This window comes from Lissotriton vulgaris, chromosome 3_1 (genome assembly GCF_964263255.1).
Source record: "Lissotriton vulgaris chromosome 3_1, aLisVul1.2, whole genome shotgun sequence".
NCBI lineage: Eukaryota > Metazoa > Chordata > Amphibia > Caudata > Salamandridae > Lissotriton > Lissotriton vulgaris.
The window spans coordinates 1,635,995,697-1,636,019,576 of NC_141689.1; the positions used below are offsets into that span (position 1 = coordinate 1,635,995,697).

Sequence of the window (23,880 nt, forward strand, 5' to 3'; positions counted from 1 at the left end):
CCAACCCACCCTGAATGAGTTCACTGACACAAGATAGCTGCCCATGCCCTTACCTTTTGTCCCTGCCTTCTGTTTAGTATGTTTAGACTAAAACGGAAGTAAGCCTCAGGTCATATTGCGGCAAACTTTACATTTTTTGGGCTGACCATAAATGGAATGTCCACAGGATGTTCATGGTGAAGAACGTGTTTTCTTATACCCTCGTCAGGGGGTGGAAGTACAACATGTACAGCGGGCTGTTCATCTGTGTTACTTGCAGTGCATTTGCGATGCTTCCGACAAGTGAAAGAAGAAGGTAGAGGTGGACAAGCAACTGAAAGCTCGAGCCAAGCTCGATCCTGAAGCCTGGTTCTGTCTCAGCTCGAATTCCTGTTGGAACCTTAAGTACACAACGCACATTCAAGTGGCTCCGGCTTGTTAACTTTACACAAGATGTGGCATTATGGCCAGAGCTGCAAACTTTAGAAATGGGGAATCAGGTTTGTGTCTCAGCACCAGCACAACATCCTGTGATTCTGGGCAGATCACGTAATCTTCCTGTGCTCCAATACCTTCCAGTGAAGTTCGCACTGTATTAAAACTGCAGAAAAATGCACAAAGTGGTTACAACATAGAAGAGACAGATAACGATTTAGTGGCTGATTTGTACAAATAAAAATCAGAAAACCTGAATACGTCACTGCTTACCCACTTAAATTTTGTGATCCTAGGCAAATACTGTATTTCACCAAAATTCCTTTTTCTTGATTTTCCTGTCCGAAAACAATTTCAAATTTGTGAGATCAGGATACCAGTTGTACAAACAAATTAGTAGTACAATTTTTTTTCTTTTAAAATGTTGCACCCCCTTAGAAATTTGCGCTCCGGGGAAACTGCCCTTTGACTTCCCCATGCTATGCTAAGCCATTGCCACTAGTACACCTTTGGACTACTGCATAGATCCAAGGAGCTCTCTGGCTGGTTTATTGTCCGACAAAGGCTATGCCTCTTGATCTTGTCCCAGGGTCGATCCCGTCTCCAGCTCCTGTTCCGTTTAATCGGATCTGACAACTCTGGCTCCATCCTCTGTGTCGCATTCAAAGCCAAGGTTGCAAAGACCTGTACCACTGGCTCTGATATCGACATTGATTACAGCTTGGTCTACACCAGTTGAAGAGCTGATTGTTTTATCAGATACCGCAACCCATGATCTCCGCATTGACCTAGGATATATCCTTATTCTGGGTTTGTAGACACAATATCAGATAAAATATAGTATGGACAAAATATAATGTCAAGAACATCAAGGACAAAAAAATCATGAAGGTAAATTTCTATGGGAAAGCAACGTTTTACTATATATAACTTCACATTTATTTACCTTGATGATATATACATCTTCTAGGGAAGTAGATGTGGAGTTAAAAATATGAAATCTACATATGTCTATTTGCACTTGCCTTCTCAATATTTTGGTCCTCAATGTTTTTGACACAATATTCTGTCCACACAGTATTTTTGCTTCTGATATTCTGTCAGTGATCCTTCATTCTGAACTAGACTATTCTAGAAAGGAGTTAATTTTTGAGGGGGAGTATATTGTCCCTTGAAACTAGGTGATGTTTTGATCAACTCCGGGATGCGAAAAACCTGCATACCTCTTCAAACATTTGTTTAGCTTCTCCTAATCTAGCCATTGCCACTGAGAAGGCTGCATCTTTTGTTACAGTCATTAAGAGGGGATAGCAGAGATTCTTTATCTTATCCTGCCTACTCAGTAAGTTAAGACAACTCTACTTTCAGAGGTTGTGAACCTGGCATAGTCCTCTCAGGAGCCCGCCCTGCCATTTAATGAGGCCCTAGCTGATGTGCTGGTGGGCATCTGGTCAAAGCTACAATCTTATCCTCCGGTTAACAGACCGGTGGCAAGATGACATAAGTCTGCTCTCAGAGATCCAGATTTTAAATTTTTTTTATCCGAACATCCAATTTTAGAGAGCTTTTTGCGCAAACTTCTTTCAATCATACAAACCCAAATGCCTTGCCATCGACCCCACCTGGCAGGGAGTTAAAAGGATGGGGATATTTCCAAAGAGGATTTTCTCTTCGAGCAGTCTGACCCTCTGAGCGTTTACAAAGTCATGCGTCCTGGAGGGATATTCTCATGCGTTATGGCGCAAACTGTCATATGTGCTGCCTGTGGACCCTGGTGAAGTACATCAGATCTTGCATTGTTTGTTCTCTGATCGTCCGAATGCTGCAGAATTCGGAATCAACTCGGGCCTTGGGCACTACCAGCTATCTAGGAAGAGCAGTCGGCTCCAGCATACTGCTTAGGCACTATGCCTGATTTGCTCCACAGGCTTCTCCACCAAGGTCCAACACTTATGGACATGCTCGTTGACCGCTCTAGGCTGGTGTAAGCAAAAGCTGGCTTGATCCTTGAAAGATTCAAGGAGAGTAAGGCCATTGCCTGCTCTCTTGGCTTGGCTTCGCAGTCTAGGCCTCTCCTCCAGCAGCACCACCCTTTCTGAGGTTTTGGAAGGGGCTACATGCAGAGGCACACACAATATTTGCCTCAACTACAATAAACTTCCCAACCCTTTGAGGACGAGGTCAGGAAGCAGGCTGACGTTCTACCCAGACCCCGTATCCGCAGCTGCCGCAAAACCCCTTTAATTTGACCTTTGTTACCCACGATCGCCTGATTGGAGGCAGTATCACCTTTACCTCCTCTGATGAAGGAACATTACTTCAGACCAATGGGTGCTCTAGATTGCGGAACAAGGTTACTACTTATCCTTCCTTACCTATCCTGCAGACATGCCACCAACACCACAACATTTCTCAGAGGACCACTTGTTTATACTCCTCATTGAAGTTATAGCTCTCTTGTCAGTTTCAGAAATATGGACTGTTTGTTTCTTCCTTTACTTTCTGATACTGAAGAAGGACAGAGGCCTTCATCGCATCCTAAAGTCTTCTGAACTTCATCCTAAGGAATGACAAGTTCAAGATGCTCACTCTGGCCCACTTTCTATCAGCCCCAATCCAGGAGACTGGATTGTAGTGCTAAACTTGTGGAACCCATATTTCCACATTCCCTTCCATGCAATCTAACTGGCGATACCTGCGGTTTCAGGTGGGCCAAGAGCTTTTTCAATTCCCTGTGCTTCCTTTGGCTTAACCAGTGCACATCAGGTATTCACAAAGGTGATAGTGGTGTTTGCAACCCATCTGCGGAGATTTGGGAATACCAGTCCCTCCATATTTCGATAACTGGCTACAGAAGGTGGACTTGCTTCAAACAGCTGTGAACCACCTCCAGACGATGGCCAAAATGTTGACATTGTTGGGGTTTTCCTTCAAAGTGCTGGAGTCACACCTGACTCCTTAACAATGGTTCCCCTTCATTAGAGCTGTCTGGGACATGGTGCTCTTCACAGCCTTACCGCTGCCTCAACAAGTCCAGAACATTTGGGCTATGATCCTAATGTTTCAACCTGTAACCCTGGTTTCAGCGAGGCTTCTGAGCCTTTTCACCTCTTGCATCCTACTTTTGGACCATGCCAGTTGGTGCACGTAGGTTCTTCAATGGAATCTGAAGTTCTAGGGGCCTCTGCACAAAGGAAATCCGTCAGATTCCATCCAGATGTCGAATGAGACTGCAAAAGATCTGCAGTGGTAGCTGCTTGACTGCAATTGGACCAACAGCAGACCTCTCTCCCTACCCCATCCAGAAATTACTGTCATTACGAATGCGTCATTACTGGGTTGGGAAGTCATATGGGAGCGGTGGAGATGAGAGGATCATGGGCCTCAGTGGAGGCTTGCCTCCAAATCGATACGCTGGAGTTGCTAGTGATCCACTTTGCACTGAAGGCATTCCTCCTGACCATCAAGGGGGAACGAGCGCAGGTTTTCACAGACAGCAGTTTCAAAATTATTGCGGGTTGTAATTCCAAAGGCAGTCCACCCTTTGAGACACCTTCCTTCTGAATTAGGGTCCGGCACCCCTGTACACCTGTTTTTTGCTCCTGCCACTCCTGTCCATAGTGTTGAAATAGATCAAGAAAGAACAGGCCCTAGTCATCCTATTGGTCCCCGACTGGGCGAGGAGAGTGTGGTACCCGAACTTCTGGCCATAAGCATATGTCCTCCAATTTGGCTGCCCCTTCAAGAGGGCCTCCTGTTGCTGCAGTATGGGAGGGCCCTGCACACAAGTCTTGACAACCTATTCCCCAAGAGATTTTGAACAGGATTACCAGCTGTTTTTTCTGGTGGTACAAGAAGATTCATCTCTAGCTGGATTGTCTTATGAATTAAGATTTTCTCTAGGCCAGTTTAAAAGCAGCTCCCAGAAGGTTTGTGTGCTCACCACACCAGTGCAAAGGCTGCTACCACAGTGCTAGTTCGCCACTGCTGCGTGGTGCCCCACCACGCGTTCATGAAGCAATGCTTCCTGGATAGTAACCAAGTCGATGAAAGGGGCCCTTCTCTCAATTTGTCATTCAGTCCAATTTTTTTTTTTATAAACTAATTTTATTTTTGTTGCCAATTTATATAGTAGCAAAAAGTTGACAGACCGCAAGTAAGGAAAATAAGCATCACATTCACATAGAACATCAGGAATCACAATACAGTAGACCATAATACACCAGCCATTCCCTTCATGTTTTTTGAGGCACCCGCTGGACATGTAAATTGGCTCCTCAAGTTTAGCACTCCAATCAATCACCACCCTCCAGCTCACCAAGGGTGGTGGTGGGGGTGGAGGGACGCCAGTGTTTAGCAATGTCTTGTTTGGAGAGTATTGTCACAATACCCAGGAGATTACGATATCCCTGTGACCCTGCAAAGTCTTCAACAATGCCAAGCAAGGCTATTCTTGGGGAGACCTTTCCAAATTCCCCAATAACCTGTGAGAGTGTAGTAAACACCCTTCTCCAGTACCTCCTAATGAGGGGGCATTCCCACGTCACATGGTAGAAGTGGTCCTCTTCGCTCTGGCAGCGATTACAGGTGGGTGCTGCAAGCTTGTTAGAGTCTCTACCGGAATAGGCATTACCAAAAGTAAGTAACTAAAACATTAGGACAGAACATAAGAACAACTGAGGTGACATTTTTATTATTTTTTTATCCTTAAGCAAAAATGTTCAGAACTCTTTTTTGCAGATTTATGTTTTTTAGCAGGTTTGGGTTCAAATGCCTAAGTGTACCATAAGTGGGTGTTGGGTGGGTCTTGTCAGTAGTGTGCAAAAGGAATTTCTCTATGTCAGAAACGCTCATCAATATGATGCGATTAAAGTATTTAAGGCAGAAAGAAAGCACCACTGGTCGCTGAATCAGAATATGCAGCCACTGAAGTCGGCTGTGTGTATCTGATATAGTCGTATCAGTCCTTTCAGATAACTTATGAAATAAGATGCAAATATTTTCTCTCTCCAACTACTTTTCGACTCTTCCATACTCAAACTAACTACTCCTGAGCTACTTCATTTGGCCCAATATTCTAGGTTATAGTGGTTCGTTCATACATAGCCTCTAGTGTCTAACCCACTAAATCCCTTTTTCATCCTTTGCATTCACTTAGTCCCGCTAGCAGAAACTTTTTCTATGTCCTCCACTATTTTTCACGTACCACGTTCAACCTTTCAATCTCACTATGTACCATCAAACCCATATCGTAATTTAATTTTGTTGCAAATACTAACTTAGCATCACCTTTCATGGCAGTTGTCACTCAACTGAAATGTCATGTATTGCTCTGATCCCTGTGGCCTTGCTGACAGGGATAGTAGGGAGAACCCCACATAGCCCAACCACTCTGTCTGTCAAATGCACAACCTGGTCTGTTATCTGTTGGAAAAAAGGTCAACCTCTTCAAGGAGATGCATATTTGGTTCTGACAATGGCATGGGCTACATATGCTGTCTAGAAAGCATTGTTAATGTGTTCCAGAAACAAAAGGCATCTAGCCACAAAGCCATAAAACACTGTTTGGTTGCTAATTCTCTCCTTAGGGCCAGAGTTCTTTAATGCATGTCTGTGTACATCTACATTGGTCTGGATTAGCTAGGTTGTATATAGATCTTCAGGTTTAAAGTGGCTAGGTAATAGAAATTAGCTATGGCTTCACCCTTTATTCCTTTAGTACTTCACAGACTAGATAAGGCAAATGTCAGCAAGCTATCTGGAGTAATTTCTATTTTAAACAAACGTTTATTAGGGTTTCAGACAGTCAATACTACATTGCATCAGTACAATTCTAGATTCATGTATCCAATTTTTATGATAGCATTATAATGAATAGCTCAGCATTATAAAGGCATCTAGCAGTGTAACCTAACAATGCACGTCCAGTAATCTACTACAATGGTAGTTGTACTCTACTCAATAAGCTATCTGGAGCCATGGCAGGACCACTAAGAAAAAAAGTGATTGCAATCAGGAATGTAGAATATTTTGGCTAAAAGAAGCAAACACAGTGTTGTGATGCAGTGAGCCAAAAGTGTACATTGGCTTAAATACCTCTAAGAAATGTAAACCCTTAAAGAGTGATGTTACTTTGGAGGCATGGTGGTGTAGAATAGTTCCTTAAAGATATATATAGGCCTACAATCATAATGGTTTGACTAACTCTCAAAGGTCCATAGTTCTAAACTAGGAGCTGGAACCCAGTCACCATTTTGCAGGCCTCACCAGATCTCCCCACCATCTCACAGGGTCTAGCTTTTTAAAACCGTGAACCACCTTGGCAGAATCTTCACCATCCAGAGATCTTACTAGCAGTATTTTACACCAAGAACAGATCATATCCTGAGAGTGCAATGCATACAAGCATCTCTTGAAAAAGGCTGTACAAATAATGTGTAATAGAAGGGGGTTCCCCAGGGCAGATAGATGATGTAGGCAGGAAGGGAGGGGAAAAGAGGCGAGCAATTAGAAAAGAACACCCTACCAGGGAAGATAATTCGTGGTCCTATATAGGATCCAATTCTGTTTAGGGGGGAGCAATATCCAATGAATATCTAAAACCAAGACAACAAATGGACCGCAGTCAATTCATCTTTTTATAGAAAATATATATTTTTTTATTTATTGTTTGTTTTAGTGCAATTTGTCATATTTACAAAACAATCAAAGAATAACAGGTTCTAGAATTAATAAAACCATCAATATTGATCTTCATTTCATGGGGGGAAGAATGTTCTTATAGAAATTAGGTGTTCCACTCACTCCGGGGGATTTTCAGCGGGCTCAACAGACACTCATATCTAACAGGGGTCATTCATACTCTAACATGTTCAATCACTTCACACGGGTAAAACTCGTTTTGCCTGCAACAAAAAAGATGAAATTATAGTTGCATGGACGGGGGTGCAACTTAGGGAGGGCAAGTAGGTGGAATACTGTTGCCGTTCTTGGTAGTAGCGCCAACGCGCGTTTCGGTGTGAGGCACCTTCGTCAGGGCTGGCAGAGATGAAGGGGAGGGGAACACACTGGCTGAAAAGTTAAAACAAAGTGTTTTAGCATATCAGATAATTCAAAGAATTACATACATATCAATTTAAAATCATGGAGACTTATGTATGTTCGGAATTCTCATAAGATTTCATACATATAAATTTATAGTTCATGCACCATTTCTGAAAATTTCATTGTCATCAAAAGTATAGGCACATCACTAAATAGTCTTGGTTTAGATATTCTCAGATTACTCCCAGGATACTATCCCCCAAATTGGGGGATAGGCCAATTCGAAGAAGTGGCCAAAGTGAAGACACAGAACTTATCTTTTTGAGGACTACACTCTTTCATTCATACTTCGGTTCACACGCTCATATACTTCGGATTCTCAAGATCCATCTATGCAATAGTCACAGTCCAAGGACACCTATTAGTGAATGGGAAAGGTGGTCAATTCTGTTCGGGAGGACACATTTTTAACATATGGCTGTACAGTATTTAGGTTTAGATCGGTTTTTTTTTAAAAAAAGGGGATCTAATATCACCAGGAGGGAGGCTTTTAGTGTATTCCCCAAAAGATATAGGGGAGAATCTATGTGGGGGAAGAGTAAATTCTAACCCGTCTCTAACATATATGGGGGTCTAATAGAGTGAACTGGTTCTTATAACTGGGTAGAACAGTAACTCAGATTTATGCCATTATTTAGGAAACAGAAGAATATCGCTTGGGAAGATGTCTAGAAAGCAATGCTTAATCAGTATGGGAAGACATCTGTATGGGAAACGTGCAGAATCCTACCTGTCGTTAGCAGGGGCCGTAGGGTCTGGATAGTAAAGTCCTTCTGGAAGGTCAGGAATTTTGTCAGCGTAAATCCGTGGTTCAGGGAATAGAGAGATCACGCTGAAAAAATAATAAACAGGGGCGCGAGATATAGACAGACTAACTGCTGAGCCGAAAATTCCTGGGCATAGTGCTCAGGTCACCAAGAATGAGAGTGGCGGGGATGTTTTTTGGTAAGAGGAAGTGTCCAAATAACGAATGGATAAAGGACTGTTTACAGGGGCTCAAGGGGAGCCGGGACGGCTGGAGCGAATGGTTGGTTTTTTTTTTGTTTAGTTCCAAGGGCAAGGGAGGATGGGGGCACACTCACCTAATGATATGGCAGGCAAGTGGTCCACATCAAACACTCACGGTCGGTCAGGGATGGAGTTGCGATCAGAGTGCTTCCTATTTTGAGGTGGGGCTGCGTGTGAATAAAGGGAGCATCAGAATGGTACGTCCATAAGATGTTAACAAAGACATAGGCGACGTGATCAAGACTGGGTAAGGGAGAATTATAGTAGGGCTGGCAGGAGTGGTCCCGTTCAGGGTACAGTGGCGAGCTCACCTGAAGATTATGGTGCGCTGAGTGCTGCGTCTGGATAATAGGAAAATTGGAGACTGGAGACTTTGGCCGTCTTCAGGTATCTTTAGGCAGGTTCGATACCCTCAGGGAGATCTGGGAGCAAAGCACAGCATGTATGTAAGAGGGTAGGATGGTGCAAAGGGAATGACGAGAAGACGCGGGGGGGAATGGTTTTAAAGATCTGGAGACAACGAAAAGAGCCAAGGGGTCGAGAGTGGTTAGAGTACATTCACGGCTAACCTCAAAGGGCGTCAAATGGACTCGTATCCAGACCGCAGGGATACATCGTCTGGGATTCCGTTCAGGAGGATGGAGAACCCGGGACCGAAAAGCGTTAGGAAGTTTGACGGATTAAATACTGGTCCTGATGGTCAGATTACGGCCAGCTGGGTAGAGTCGGCGTGATGCGAGTGAACGACGGACTAAGATCGCAGACCTTCGAGTTTGGGTGCCATCTTGGAGTGGAGCTGCTGGGGTATGGGTCGTCATCTTGAAGTGGTGATATTATCGTAAGGAGAGGGTTATCTCCAGCGATGTTGGGCGTTTCACTGAGTGTGGGGGGATCAAAGGTTGGGGTAAAGGAACAAAGTAAACACAGGATCGAATGGTAAACGCATAAAGGGATGTGGCATTCTCGGATAGCCCAGGGAGGGCGCCATCTAGGAGTGGGAATGGACACTGGGGGAAGGGGAAGGGGGAGAAAAGGAGTTTATACTCAGGAGGATTCAAAAATGGCTAAAATTGCTGTGCGTTAAAAGTGGGTCCCAAACCAGGGATCGGACAAGACTCACAGATCCAATAAGTGAACCAGAGGTGGACATTATAGGAAAGTGTTCTGCCATGGACATTCTTCGTTCAGACCATTGGTAACGGAGTTGGTCAGGAAAATCCAGAAAACCTCCCTTTTTTTGCGGAGGTTAACAGGTTAACAGTGTCTTGCTTTTATTTTCTCCAATATGAACCAGCGGAGATCGTTTTCCGTGTGTCCTTTTTACATCCAGTGGGAGACAATGGGGGCGGAGGTCTTCAAGTTCCTGATGTTCGACTTGTGCTCTCCAATTCTCACTCGGCATTCACGTCCAGTTTCCCCCACATATGGGAGGTTGCACGGGCACAGAATAGCATAAACCACATTACTGGTTCTGCAATTGGTAAGTGTCTCATTACGGCCACTGAGATGGTTCGCTCCGTGGTGGTTATATAGTCGCCAATTATGGCCTGGGGACATGCATGGCACGAGCCATATCTATGGTTTCCAAAGACTGGTTTCAGACTGGTTATGGCACTTTGGGTGCCGGTGGGGGTCTCAGCTATCGAACGAGGTGGTTCCTAAGGTTTTTATTCCTTTTGAACGCGAAGATCGGTCTTGGTATTGTGGTTCTGCTCTTTTCCAAATTCAATAGATGCCAGCTGGAATTGATGGCTTGGCGCACTTTGTGGTTCAAGTTGGAATGTCGGGTGATGCAGACTAGTTGGTCAGTACTTTCAGATGGTTTGGGTTGAAACATGTCCTCCCTGTTGGTGTATCTTGCTCTTTTGAAAGAATCCTTGACCAGTTTGGGGGGATATCATCGATACAGTAACTTCTCTTTTAGGATGTCAGACTGGGTAAGGAAATCATGAATATCCGAGCAGTTTCTCTAAGAACATTCTTCCCCCCATGAAATGAAGAACAATATTGATGGTTTTATTAATTCTAGAACCTGTTATTCTTTGATTGTTTTGTAAATATGACAAATTGCACTAAAACAAACAATAAATAAAAAAATATATATTTTCTATAAAAAGATGAATTGACTGCGGTCCATTTGTTGTCTTGGTTTTAGATATTCATTGAATATTGCCCCCCCCCCCTAACCAGAATTGGATCCTATATAGGACCACAAATTATCTTCCCTGGTAGGGTGTTCTTTTCTAATTGCTCGCCTGTACAAATAATGTGGGCAATGACAGATACAGCATCCTAAGACAGTTTAAGTGCACCAATAGTCTACTTAAAATTAATATCTAATGTGGCAGAAACTCAACCTCGGGCCATCACCAGCAGTAGGTTCAGGGAAGCCCAGAAAAATAAAAATCAGAAAGTACCTTGGGTGCAAACTTTGCAACTTGTAACACTGTGTACAAATGACGTAACAGAGTGGGTTTGTGTGTGGTGTGTGTGACCAGAGAGCCACTAAACCCATGTTGATCTCACACATCTGCCAGAGGGCTCTTGGCGTAACAGAAATGACATGGAACATTGTTTATGTTTAACTTACACTTTGTTTATTTATGTAAAGCGAAAACATGGTACCATACGTTTTCACAGGATGTGTGCTTATTACATCAACCATTACTGCCTTCCCACTCCATTCTTCTTGAGGCTACTTGCTCCAATGGAACATCCACCACCTTTGCCATGAGATCCATTTTTACAACTCTGCTGTTCAGCCTGATCTTGCTCCTCTGTTTCCAGCACCTTCCCCTCAGTATCCTGGCATCAGAATTATTCATGTTCTTTTTCTTAGCATGTAGGTTATCCATCCACAAAGTATCCTTTTCACTTCTTCAGACAATTTCCTGTTCTACACCTACTTGTATAGAGCTTAGGAAGATGCATATGTTGACATTCTGGATTTAGATCAGTGACATGTGTATATGTTCTTTCAGGATGATATCTCCAGCTTTATAGTTCATTGATTATTGTATGTGATCTTCATCTTAGATCTCCAGTTGTTGGCAACACTTTGTTACACTGACAGCCATCGGCCTCTCCCCCCTTCACATTTCGGATGAAGGTGTTGCCATTTTGTGGTGAAACTTCTTTTTCAGCTAGTCGAAACAAAACCTTGCACAGCTCACAGAGAATATGGCAGTAGACTACGCTTACTCAAACCTGTTCTGCACTCACGCTGACTTGAGCTTTTAGTTTTTCATCTGCATCGGGCATGTTTCCTTTTTTTCACTCTGGCAATATGATTTGGTTTATAACCCCCCATATACACTTGAGAATAGGCACCCATGTGGCACAAAAGAACACCTTCCTTTGAATTTCAGCCCTCTCTATATCTCAGCAGAGGTTGTAATTTACCTTGGAACACCATACAATCAAGATCTATAAGATCAACCTGTTATTGGTGTCTGCCAAATAGAGGGAAACCATTGGCTTACACTTCTTTTTGTGTAGCTTCTATTGATTCCAAAGCATGAGATTACATGCACATATGTATCCATGTACTAAAAAGCCTGTACCTGCCCCATGCCATTTATTCTGGTCAGAGGGGGCATTCCCTTAAAGGCTGCAGCCACTTTGGGGTTCCACAGCCTGCATCCAAACTACCTAAGCAAACTGATTATGATCCAGCCAAATCCCCTTGTTTGACACCTGTATGTACTCTGTGAGTGATGGTAGATCATGAACAAAGGTTGTTAAGGGTCTCACCAAATTAATCAGAAGAACTTCTTCTGTTTGTTTAGAGCACATGATAGCAGAAGGGCAAGTGTGAGGCACACATGTTGGGTACTGAACGAATATCAATAGATTCTGAAGCCATTTCTGGGTTTCAACCTTCTCATTAAAAGCACACAATTGGTACATGTGCATTTATGATTCCCCAAATTTACCTGTGTTTGGCATCCAAAGAAGAGAGTGTTACCAGTATCTTCTACATCTTTTTGGCGAGAGGCTACCTTTTCTCTTTCTTTCAGAGCCCATGCTACCCCTCCGCTAATCCACTTGCAAGTTTAGGACACATGCTCTGTTGGAATCAAAGTTGTCCAGCAGCCCCCAAGACACTAGTTCATGCAAGTTCTCTCTAATGGTACTGAAGAAAACCTATTGTATTAATCATTTCTTACAATTGGGATTTTGAAGGCCTTCAACCAACAATTTGCAGCATGACTACACTGGAACCTCTTGCATCTGTTTATTGGATTGAGGCAGCATATGCAATCCACTTTGATTGTATTGTGATTGAAGTTTACTATTATTTATTCAGACTTTTAATTCAATAACCCAGGCTATACATTTTCACATAAAAGGCATTGCTTTATTAGGGCTGTTAGAATTGAAATGACAGCTGTTGTAGTTTAGAAAATGTACATTAAAAAACATATCATTGAAAATAATTGTTTAAAATATTGACAATATAACCTCAGTGTGCTTACACATGTGTTCATTTTTCAATCCTTCCTTATATGTCTAATTGAACATATAATAATATCAGTTAGATTATCAGTTCATGGATGTCATATACGTGTTTCCACACCTTAATTTTAGGGTCCCTCCCAGAACACCTTGAAGAAAGTTGTTAATGGGGTCTCGTTTTCTTGCTTCTATTCTGACTCTTAGTTTACATGGAATATGCATACCTTGTAAATAAAAGGCTGAATAGAACAAAGAGAACAAGACCCTTTTAAAAATTCCTCATCATAGAGGTTAAAGCCTCAAGTGTGTTAGAGATATCAAGAAAGTACTAACCCTTCATTTTCCATTTTGAAGTGCTGAGAAGGGATGATAGAGATACATGGGCTTTGTCAGAGAAATAATTGCAGGTAGGACTGACTTCCAGATTGTTTTTTATGATTGACAAATTAAATTTGTTATTTTGCTTTTAAGCGTGCTTATGTTGGTATGGTAATAAACAATTAGCAGTCTGTGCAGTCCATTACGCAATCTTACGATCTCTTAGTCCTTTTATGGTTTAAATTGTTTTTATTGATTTTATATGGATATACTCAATTACATTAACCACCATCTACATCCACCGGCCGGTGGGGAAGCATATCCAAGAAGAATTGATAGAGAACAAAGGTAGGAAATAGAAGAAGAGGAAGAGGGGTAGTTAAGATGTCTGGGAGCGTTCTTTGTTTCGATGGGTCGGGAGGACTCCTGTGCTAGAAATTTGTGTTACCTAGGGCAGAGCAGTGGGTGGTGTGTTCTTATTAGAAAGTCAAAGGACTCGGAGGTATTGTGGGCAGGTGAGTTCCATGAACTCTGAGGAGAGAAAGGCGACGGTGGAGCCCCACATTTTCTCGAATCTGGGTAGAGTGCGGGAGAGGCCTGCTGTGATCTTCTCCATGCCTACCAGTTCCCAAATCTTGGGTAGCCAGTCTGTCTTAGTTGGGATTTCTGCTGCACCCCAGCGTGCTAGTAGTGTCTGCTTGGCGGCACCTAATGCTAAGGTGATTGCACCCCCACCCCCGGTCAGATTTAAGTGGGTAGGTAAGAGGGTTAGGGAGGTCTAATAGGATGAAGCTAGGGAGCCTCGGAATTTCTGTTTGATTTATGTTGTCAATATCGTGTAGGATTGTGTCCCAATAGGCCTGTATTTTCGGGCATTGCCAAAGGATGTGTGTAAGTGTACCCCGTTGCCCACAATTGCGCCAGCACTGGTCATTCCCCCTGGGCTTCCAGCGGGCAGTTCTGGCTGGAGTATAGTACCAGTAGTGCTCAATTTTTAAAAACATCTCCTTTCCAGTCATGCAGCAAGAAGAGGCCCTCGCTTTGTGGAATATGTCCTGCCATTCTTTGGGGGAAAACTCGTATTCAATCTCTGATTCCCATGTGTGCTGCGCTGGTGCCTTGTCGCGCCCCTTGGGTTTATTTAGGTATGCATATATGTCCGAAAGCAAATGTTTGTCCGAGTTGTGAGTTGTGAACCACAATTCAAATTTAGCGAGGGGGCTACTTGCGTTGGGTCGCATATGTGGTTGGGTAACCCAGTGCTGTAGTGCTAGGTATTGCCAATATGCCTCCTTAGGGATACAGAAGCCTAAAACCAGTTGGGAGAAGTCCATAATCCCGTTTTCGTCAAAGAGGTCCCCTATTCTTCTACAATTGGCTTCTCGCCACTTAAGGTAGCTATTCACTTCCAAAGCTGGGGGGAAATCCAGGTTGCCTATAAAGGGCGTCAAGGGCAACACCTGTGTAGAGAGGCTACATGCCTCTGGTACCCTGTCCCAAGCTCCCATGGTCATACGCAACACCGGTGAGATATATGCCCCAACTGGACGGCTTCTCTTAGGGAGCAAGGGCACTTTCCATATGTGCATGCCTGCAATACCTCGGTCTATAAAGCACCAGTCCTTCTCAGATTCAAGTTTGTACCATTCTGTCATGTAGCGCAGTGCGCTCCCTGAAACTATTTCTCCAAGTGCGGAGCCCGAGACCACCATCTGCTTGGCTTAAGTATGTCAGGCGTTTTGCCATGCATGCCTTCTTCCCCTCCCACATAAAACTTTCCATTAGTCGTTGCATCTGACCTAGCACGCGGGGTGGGGGAATCAATGATAGTTTTGCAGCACATATAGAATGCGGGGCCTCAAGGTCATTTTGATGGCAGCCAATCTGCTCAACCATGACATTCTGTGCTTCTTCCAGTTAAGGATCTCCTGGCATGTCTCCTCCAAGAGAGACGAATAGTTTACTTGAGACATTTTCTCAATTGTGGGGAAAAAGCTGCAGCCCTAGGTTTGATACCCCCTTATGGGTTCAGGCGAATGGGAACCGAGAGGTCAGTTGCTGTTGATCAGCTGCAGATAAAGTGATGCTGAGGGCAAGGATCTTCTTAATATTAACTTTAAAGCCTGAGACTTTGCTGAACGCCTCCATTTCCTCCAGTAGGGGAGGCAGAGATAGCAATGGTCTTGTAAGAAAGACTACCATGTTATCTGCGTAGAGAAAAATCTCTTAGCCCTTTTATAAAAATAATTAATTAAATAAAGAATGTGCAGTTCTTAACTTGAAAAGCTATATACAGATTTGATAAAAGAATTGCAATGATCATTATATATTCAAATATTTAGTACATAAAGAAAAACACCTTGTGGTCTTCATTGAGATCTTCTTGTACAATTTTTATTTTGAGTAGCCTGTTTTGTTATTTTAAATGATACTAGGATTATCTGTGTCCTTCCTTGGTGCTGTTAGTTTTCATAATTTTTTTCCCCGGTCCCAAACTGAATCTGACTCAAGTACTCGAGGTGGACCTCTAGGTAATGTGTTTAATAGGGTAAACAACTTTGCTTGTATCATCATTCAGAGGTCATATTGCCCAGCAGCTCGGTCTGGACGGGTACTTTTGGGGATGAGCCCATACAGATTTACAAAGGATTGTACTCAAACATTGGAATTGTCGTAGATGTACACTTTTGACCATTTTGTTAAGTTTGCAACATGCATGCGTGGATATACCACAGTGTTTATGTATTAGCACTGATACAGCGCTCCTAATGAAAAACTGTCTCAAAAACACTACTCATCATCACAATACTCACCATTAATCATGAATCACTACCAAGGCCCATAAACTGAAGAGACAATTTTTGAGCGACTGAATCATGTGACCAAATTAAACTCTCTATTCATATTCTATTCACAAAGATATACACAACTGCAGTTTATAACTTCTTACCATGGTTTTAATCATACGTCATTTAATTAAGTCACTAAGGCGAATGGATCTAATAATGATAACTAGACCATGAATAAACAAGACCAGCTTGTCATTTCAAAAATCTAATTTTTATTAACTTTATTTTATTCAAGGAAAGAGCATTTTTATTCAGAAATCACTATTTTATTAGCAATTTAAAAGCATCATTCAAGGAAAGGCACATTAGTCTGACATTTTAAAAAGGTAAATCAATCCGCATGAAATAAAGCAAAATAAAGTTTCCATTCCCTAAATTCTGTTTCCCTGTCTAAAACTCTCTTCGCCTAAAGGAATAACTAATAAAGACTGCTGTCCTTATGTGCACCAGAAGTCCATCAGCACGTCATTCAGGAATCGGGAAGCAAGAGCCCCCTCCTGCCTGTAGGGCCAGTTTTTATACCTTTCTAACTAGCTAAAGTATCTAAATCCTGCATACTTCTCCATAAATTCGAACACATCATTGGCTGAGCGGTGTCAGACCATCCTTATGTCATTCATTCCTGACCAAGTCCGGGGCACATCATAAGCCCTTATTGTTCTTAGATTTTCCATCCTTTTAGCTTTCTTGCAAATGAAACATTTGTCCGAGCACAAAACTTTACTTCCTAATCTTGGCAGGCATTACAGGCTTCCTGTCCTTGGACTCTTCTCCAAGAACACGTACAACTCGACCAAAACTGCTTTCGAATTAATATTCAATTGTTCAGCAAAAAGCTCTTTTTTCTGCACATGAGTGATGACTTCACTCTGGTCAAGTTTCGCATTTTCAGCACTGCCAGCCACTTCTTAGGCCCACTCGAAAACTAATATTTAAAGAAACACAAGACAATAATTAATTAGAGAATTGAGAACCATTCTGTTACCCACCCCCTCTTCTAAATATTAACCGAGTTAATTATGTTATCTAGCCAAAGCACAAAAAACAGCTTCTTAATAACCTTCTTCTTTCAGGCCATAAGGATTTTCCACGAGCTTTTGCCACAGAAAAGACATGACAAAACATATTGCACATAAATAATATAGCACATGCCAATAATTAAACAGCTGCATTTAATACTGACAAAAACAAAAGACAAGGTTTGTTTATTATTTTTCCTCGTACTTGCAAATGCAACATAAAAGCACATTAGTCCCGCGTGTAGTGTCTGCAATTTTAAAACTAAGTTGATTATTTATTTCAACCCATGCCATTAGTACTGTTATACTTATTATGGAAGTTTAACTTTGCGAGTTTGAACAAAATCTTACTCAATATCTCGCTCCATCAGCACATTACCCTCATTTTAAATTGTTCCATGATGTCATGCATTTCCCCTGTATGGCATGTCAGTTTAGTTGTGAGAGCTCTGCAGGAGAGCCTAGAGGATTAGTAGAGCCAGAATTTATGATTCTCACAAAGTAATTCTGTCTCTTCATTGGCTGTTCAGAAAAGAACAAACAATGAGAGGTTTCTTTTTAGAGAATTGAGTTTCGTTGTTTTCGGCCAAATGTAGTATTTTGTTTAAAATTAGCTGATCAAAGAAAAAGACATAACATATTTCCTAATTGGTGATGTGTTTTACTTTTACTTTTATTTTTTTAACATTTAATCAAAGCTATTTAAAGAATGTGTTCCATGATCCTGCAAGTGCGTATAGTTTCTCTTTGCTCTTTCATAAATTCAGTGAGTATAATTTCAATGAAGAGCTGAAACTACAAGTAACTTACTTTTCCTTTATTTATTTATTTATTTTTAATTTTTGGAAGACCTTTATTGACAAAAATCGCACATACAATCCAGCAATGAGCCCGAGGGCTAGCAAGTACAGTATATTGCAACAGAAAAGGCGCAAAGGATATGTAACAGTAATAATGAGGTCTAATTTTTAAAGATTTTTTCTGTAGGATAGACAAGAGCAGGATATCGAAGAACAACAAGTTGGTTCTGGCTTCGTAGAAACAGGATAGACAAATACGAACCGTAATAAAATGCCAGATTCGCAGCCTACCACACATGTAGAACGTCTAAACCCAGAAAAGAAGAAAAAGAAAAAGAATAGAGGGCCCATAGAACCAAAAGGAAAAAACAGAAAACCCCCCCCTGTCCACCCCCCACCCTGCACCCCTGCAGCTGGCTACGGCCCAACCCCCCCTAGCAGTGTGCCTGTCGCCCAGTAAAAGAAGTCCCGAAATATAGAGAGTAAGAAAAGAATCCTAATCTAAAACTCTCAGTAAATAAAGAAAGGTGGGGAGGAGCCCACCGCCAGTCCCCCGCCCACCCCGTCCCGCAAGTACAGCAAGAGCACAGAGTAAAAAGCCCGGTGACATTAAGCAGTACAATCAGGATAAGTTAGAGATGCAGAATCGACACACAGCGCAGTCAAAGGCAGCGACACACCACCCACACGCCCAGGTCAGCAACAGGAGACCACCCAGACCATAAGAATAAATGTTCACCCCTGGCCCGTCCTCTCTCCGCCACCACTGCTAACCACGGAAACCCAGAGAGTCCAGGGAGATGTGCACGATAGTCCAAACGGGGAACGTCGACTTGAGCACTCAACCATGTCCCGTATATACAGGGCCAATGATAACAAGCTGGGCCAAAAGTACACCACACCTGTGGCACCAAGCGAAACCGGTCCAAGGAGGAAAGTCTCAATGTCAGGCCCCTTCTGGAGCGATCTCCGGGTAGAGGGAGATACGGTGCTGGGAGAGAACACCCGTCGTGATTGCAGTCCGTGCTTTCCACTTCGGTCAGGGCAATAATCAGCAGTAGCAAGAGGCACCCCGGGGTCTGGGGTCGCTGGGCAAGCACCGCTACGCAACGCCGCCATCTTGTCGCGGTCAGACGTGGAACAAAGAACACCACTACAATCTGACGAGGCGGCCATTTTGGAGCATCCACGAGCACTTATTAGAACGTCCACCTTGTTGATCAGGGTTCTTGCAGAGTGTAGCACTTCGGAATGAAGGGAGTCAATAGCCGCCAATAGATCTCCATACCCCCGAGCAGTTCCACGCTCCCTTCCGGCCAAGTCTTCTTGCACCACACATCCACCATCACTCCATAACACAGGCTCTCCAAAGCTGCCCTCCATTGTGCACTTCGTGATCACCACTGGAAACACCTCGAGTGGGGCAGGGCTGCTGATATTGGGCCACAGGTTTACAGCTCAGGGAAAGGCGTTAAGCGGGTCCGAAAAGAGGCTGTGAGCATTGTCCCTGAAGCAAGCAGCACCGCCCGATATTGGGGGGGTAGAAAGATCGGGAGTCTCCCGCCGCTAGCGGGGCTGTGTTCAAGCACTCGTCTGCAGTCGCAGTGTGGGTATCTGCACTCATGTAGTCTCTGCGGATAAATCACCAGGCACAACCAACACAGTACCTGCAGTCCAAAGGGGCGCACGTTCCAAATTCGGCCGCGTCTAATGTAAATGATCCGACCGGGTCAAAGCAGCTTCTGATGCCCGGTGTTGATCACCCGGCAGCCGGCCCCAGCGTCCACTCGAGGCCCCGGTCTCGGGTCCGCTGCGGGCCGCAAACTGCAGTCTGACATTGCTCCCGCTTGCAAGGAATCGCAAGCCTCAGGATTTCACTGCGGGCCGCCTGAGCACATCGGCTTCCACAGCGTGCCTTTTAAAAACAGGATCACCGGCAGGATAGTCACAAAGAAGGAGACGGTCTCCGGAGCCGAGGGACTACACGTCCGATCAGGTCGCCATCTTGGCTCCTCCCCTTTTCCTTTATTTTTAATATCTTATGGTATTTAGACATTTACAAGTAAAGTTACCTTGTATTATTTTTCACTAGATCATAATCTTTCTTGGTTCAAAAGATTCTTTATGAATTAGATATCAGTCTTTTATGTTCTTCCTTGGTGGCCACATGCCAGTGTTTTACTGCTCCTTTCTTATTAAACACAGAACGTAGGCCCACAGATTTACATACAAATCTACTATAGCAGGATGGATTGATTCTTATAAGCTTTATGATTCCCCACTTCCCAATAGTAATTTTTGTAGACACACTTCAAGAAACAAGGTAGAATATGTGGCATTCTGTGCTCTTAGTAGTTTAAAAGCACTAGTATGACAGAACAATGGGTTTCTTCACACACGTTCTTCAGGAATTACTCTTGAGATGCATCTTTCTGAAGTTGTGTGCAATATGGCTTGGATGTTGTTGGAAACCTGTTTTGCTGTCCAGTGCTGTTTTTGTTACCCCTTACTCCCTTCTTTGTAATCTTTTGTCACTTGTTGAGGATAAGAGTGAGGTACAATTAGACCCTAAAGAGGTATGCTGATATGTTAACTCTCAAACCACTAGTTCCTTTATTTTATTAACAAATCTCTCTTTTCAATTCCCTCCTCGTCAAGCATGCCCTTCCAACTAACTGCCTTATGAAAGAAGCTGAGATGAATATGCAGGTTGCATTTAAGAGGTGCTCTGATTGCAATTATGGATTGGTATACATGTATGGTACTAGTTTTAAGCAGCTTTGGTTTTAAGGCCTGGGAGGTTTCCTCCACTCTCACAAGGTGGTACCAATTTTCAATGTGATGTTCGCAGATCATGGGAACAGAGCTGTGAATTAATGGTACCTGTATCAGAATATAGGTTGCTTTGTATGTTCTTCTGGCTCTTGATTGACTCCATACTTCTTCTGTTTACCTCCCTCACTCCTAATGATGTTGTTATTTTCCTGTTTATTTCATCAGTGTTTTCTTTGTTTCTGGTGTTTACATTGAAGGGTAAGCTTCTTGTTTTATGAAAAGCTCAAGTGTACCCATATCTTTAAATTCTGATGCAGAAAAGAAGACCTTATAAGAGCTGTGGAAGAAGATATTGAGCGTGAGAAACAGGCAGCGGATGGCATCATCAGAAATATGTCACAGGAAAAGCAAGCCACCTATTTCCAAATGAAAGTTTCAAATGAGAAACTGCTGATGGTAAGATCTCTAGCCTTGAGTGTCTTATTTTGTATTACTCTAGTAATAATTGTACTCATCTTTTATTCTCATGCTGTCTCAGTGTTGAAGTTATTTTGCTGCAGTGCTTCCAGATCTAGCATATGTTTCTGGAATTCCCAAATAATGTAATGCATTCAACTCGTTCTCTCACTTTCACCTTTTGCACAGCTTTTTCTCTCAGCATCTCTACTTCCTACATCTGATAGAGATGTCTAGCTGCAGAATCCTTACCTATGATTTTCCCAGTTGTCAGACTGGATCCGGAAACTTTTGCATGAGCAATACCCCTGCACGTCATTAGGTGGCTTCATTTGTTTCTGTGCGTCGGGTTTGGCACCAGAAGTCACGTCATAGTCACCTATGTCGGCGCCACCCAGGCATGCAGATGTCTATTCTTTTCGTGCCAGTTAGTGCTGATCCAGAGAAGAGCTACTCTTCTGTCTCTATTTGATAGATTTTTTGGGGCATTTTGTCGAATAATTTTTCTTGTGTGTCGAGAACATCCTCTAAGGAAGGTAGGGTTCAAGCCATAAAGCACTTATCAGAGCGCCATGTCGATTATCAACCCGTACTTTGTGTGCTTATGGTTTCTTGAGTGCGACCACGACTCAAAGTCGTGCCCAGAATGCCGGGCCTGGTGTTGAAAGCTTTGAGGGAGCAGTTCCTAAAGCTGCTTGCGGCCCGGCTGTCAATGCCATCTAGCATGACTCCTAGCCGGTCTTGGTCCTGATCGAGAAGAAGGTCGCTGAACCACTCCAGGAGCCCCCAGTCCTCTTCATCGCATTCGCGATTCTCTGGACACTGGGGGAAGAGGCACAAGAAGAAGGCGAAATAGTCTTCGACTTCACCTTGTCTGTCTGTCTGGTGAGATGAGTGGAGAACATCGAAGTTCCAGGCACGGTTCTGCGGAGCTGCTGCCAGGTCTGACGCCGCGCCTCCCCCTTTTCTGTAAGCTGGAGCGAACCCGCTCAAATAAAGGAGTTTTACAAGACCATGCGCTAAATCTTTGAGCGTGCATCCCCTACTGAGGAAGCCCCATCAGGTTCCGTGCCTTAGCTCCGGTGGGGGTCTCTTTTATCTGATCCCAGATGTAGATCGGCGCCAGTCATGCCAACGGGACCTTCTACATTGCCGGTCTCGACGACGATGCTCCCTGCACCCGCCGGCGGCACCAGACCCATTCTTATCCCAAATGACTCAGAGTCAGAACAGCTCAGTCGATGCCGAATACAGCACCGACAGAGTCCAATGGCTCTTGGCCATTGCCTCATTATTTTGTGGAGCATTCAGGAATTGGGAAAGAGTGGGATGGGTCACTGGACCCTTTAGGACACCAGTTAGTAATTCCTGGTGAGACTTTGGGCTGGTATGAAGAACTGTCAGAGAGGCCAGAGGACAGGAACCTGTCCGGATACTGGTATGTTCTCTCCACCTACCGTGGCTACGGAAGAGGGAGCGTCTTATGCAATGGTGGTGAAAAGGGCAGCGGAGGTCCTTGACCTCAAACTTCTCTCTATGGCGATCAAGACTAAGCTCTTGACCAAAGTGCTTAATCCTGGGGCTTCAATGGGTGCACATCACGATGTAGATGTGTCCCCCTGCGCACTATCTATGTCCTCTGGACCGAGGTTTCAATTTTGTCAACCAAATTTCAGAAAATAAAGTTTTGAAAAATAAAGTTCATTGATGTGTAGTTTGTTTCTTTGCAAAAGTTGTATTCACTTTTCCATTCATTGCTTTGCGTTGCAATATTGTCTAATTTTTTCATTCCAATGCATTTCGGGTTATAAAACCCTTCATCAGGGAAAATCTGAAATAGCAATAATATTATGAGAGAACGAATTAAGCATTTCTTTTGGGTTAATAGGTGAGTATCATGCGGTGGTTTAAAAACTGTAGTCAATTTTTAATCATACGGGTTTGTGGACTGTGGAGTGGGAACTTCACGGGAAAAAATCCTTAGCGATCCAAGAAAGTGTGTTAACAGGGGTGTCATCAAAAGTGGCATTGTGACAACCGTAATCAGTTCAAATCATAGTGGTTTGTGAAATACGAACTTCACAATAATTATAGCAATTGACGGTGAGCACAAAAGGTGTGTTCGCGATGGTGTCAGCAGAGGCGGTATTGGTTCAAAGTATCAGCAGTACAAGTGTGATGGAGTGGAGTTACATAGCTGAGTGCGTTTTGTAGCCAAAGTGTGTGGCAATGTGGAATAGCACTTACGAGACGCTTTTTTGCTTTACCGGTAACTATAAAAAACCATACATCCCAACTAAAAGTCAAAATAAACCAGCTGCTGTTATACTGAATGCTCATTGCGGTATCGGAGTATTGTATACCGCAAGCGAAGTCTACCAGCAAATAGTGGTGCGGATAATGACACTTACGTGATTTAGTTCATCATGTTCTGCAGTGTTTTCGTTAGTCCGTGTCTGGTTTAGTCGAGCGATTAAAAGCGCTGTGTATTTAGCGTGTTGGTTAGTGTTGGCTGTGGTGATTGTGTAACCTCATAAGTGCTGCGCCTAGTCCAACGGTCGACGGCACCACTACCTCAGGAGTGCTGCCGTCGGCCGTTGGACGTTCGAACCTCACCTGCGCAATGGAACGTTCAGCACTGGAGCTGGACGTTCCATAGCTGCTAAGGTGTTAGGGTAT

At 43.4% G+C, this 23,880-nt stretch overlaps 1 protein-coding gene across 1 annotated transcript in view; it reads left to right on the forward strand.

Moving 5' to 3' along the window:
* IFT74 (intraflagellar transport 74) overlaps nucleotides 1-23,880 on the forward strand; it is a 496,520-nt gene that overhangs the window by 215,243 nt on the left and 257,397 nt on the right. The window contains exon 9 of the mRNA XM_086962124.1: nucleotides 21,063-21,201. Coding sequence (XP_086818250.1) covers nucleotides 21,063-21,201 — 139 coding nt within the window. The remainder of the gene's footprint in view (nucleotides 1-21,062; nucleotides 21,202-23,880) is intronic.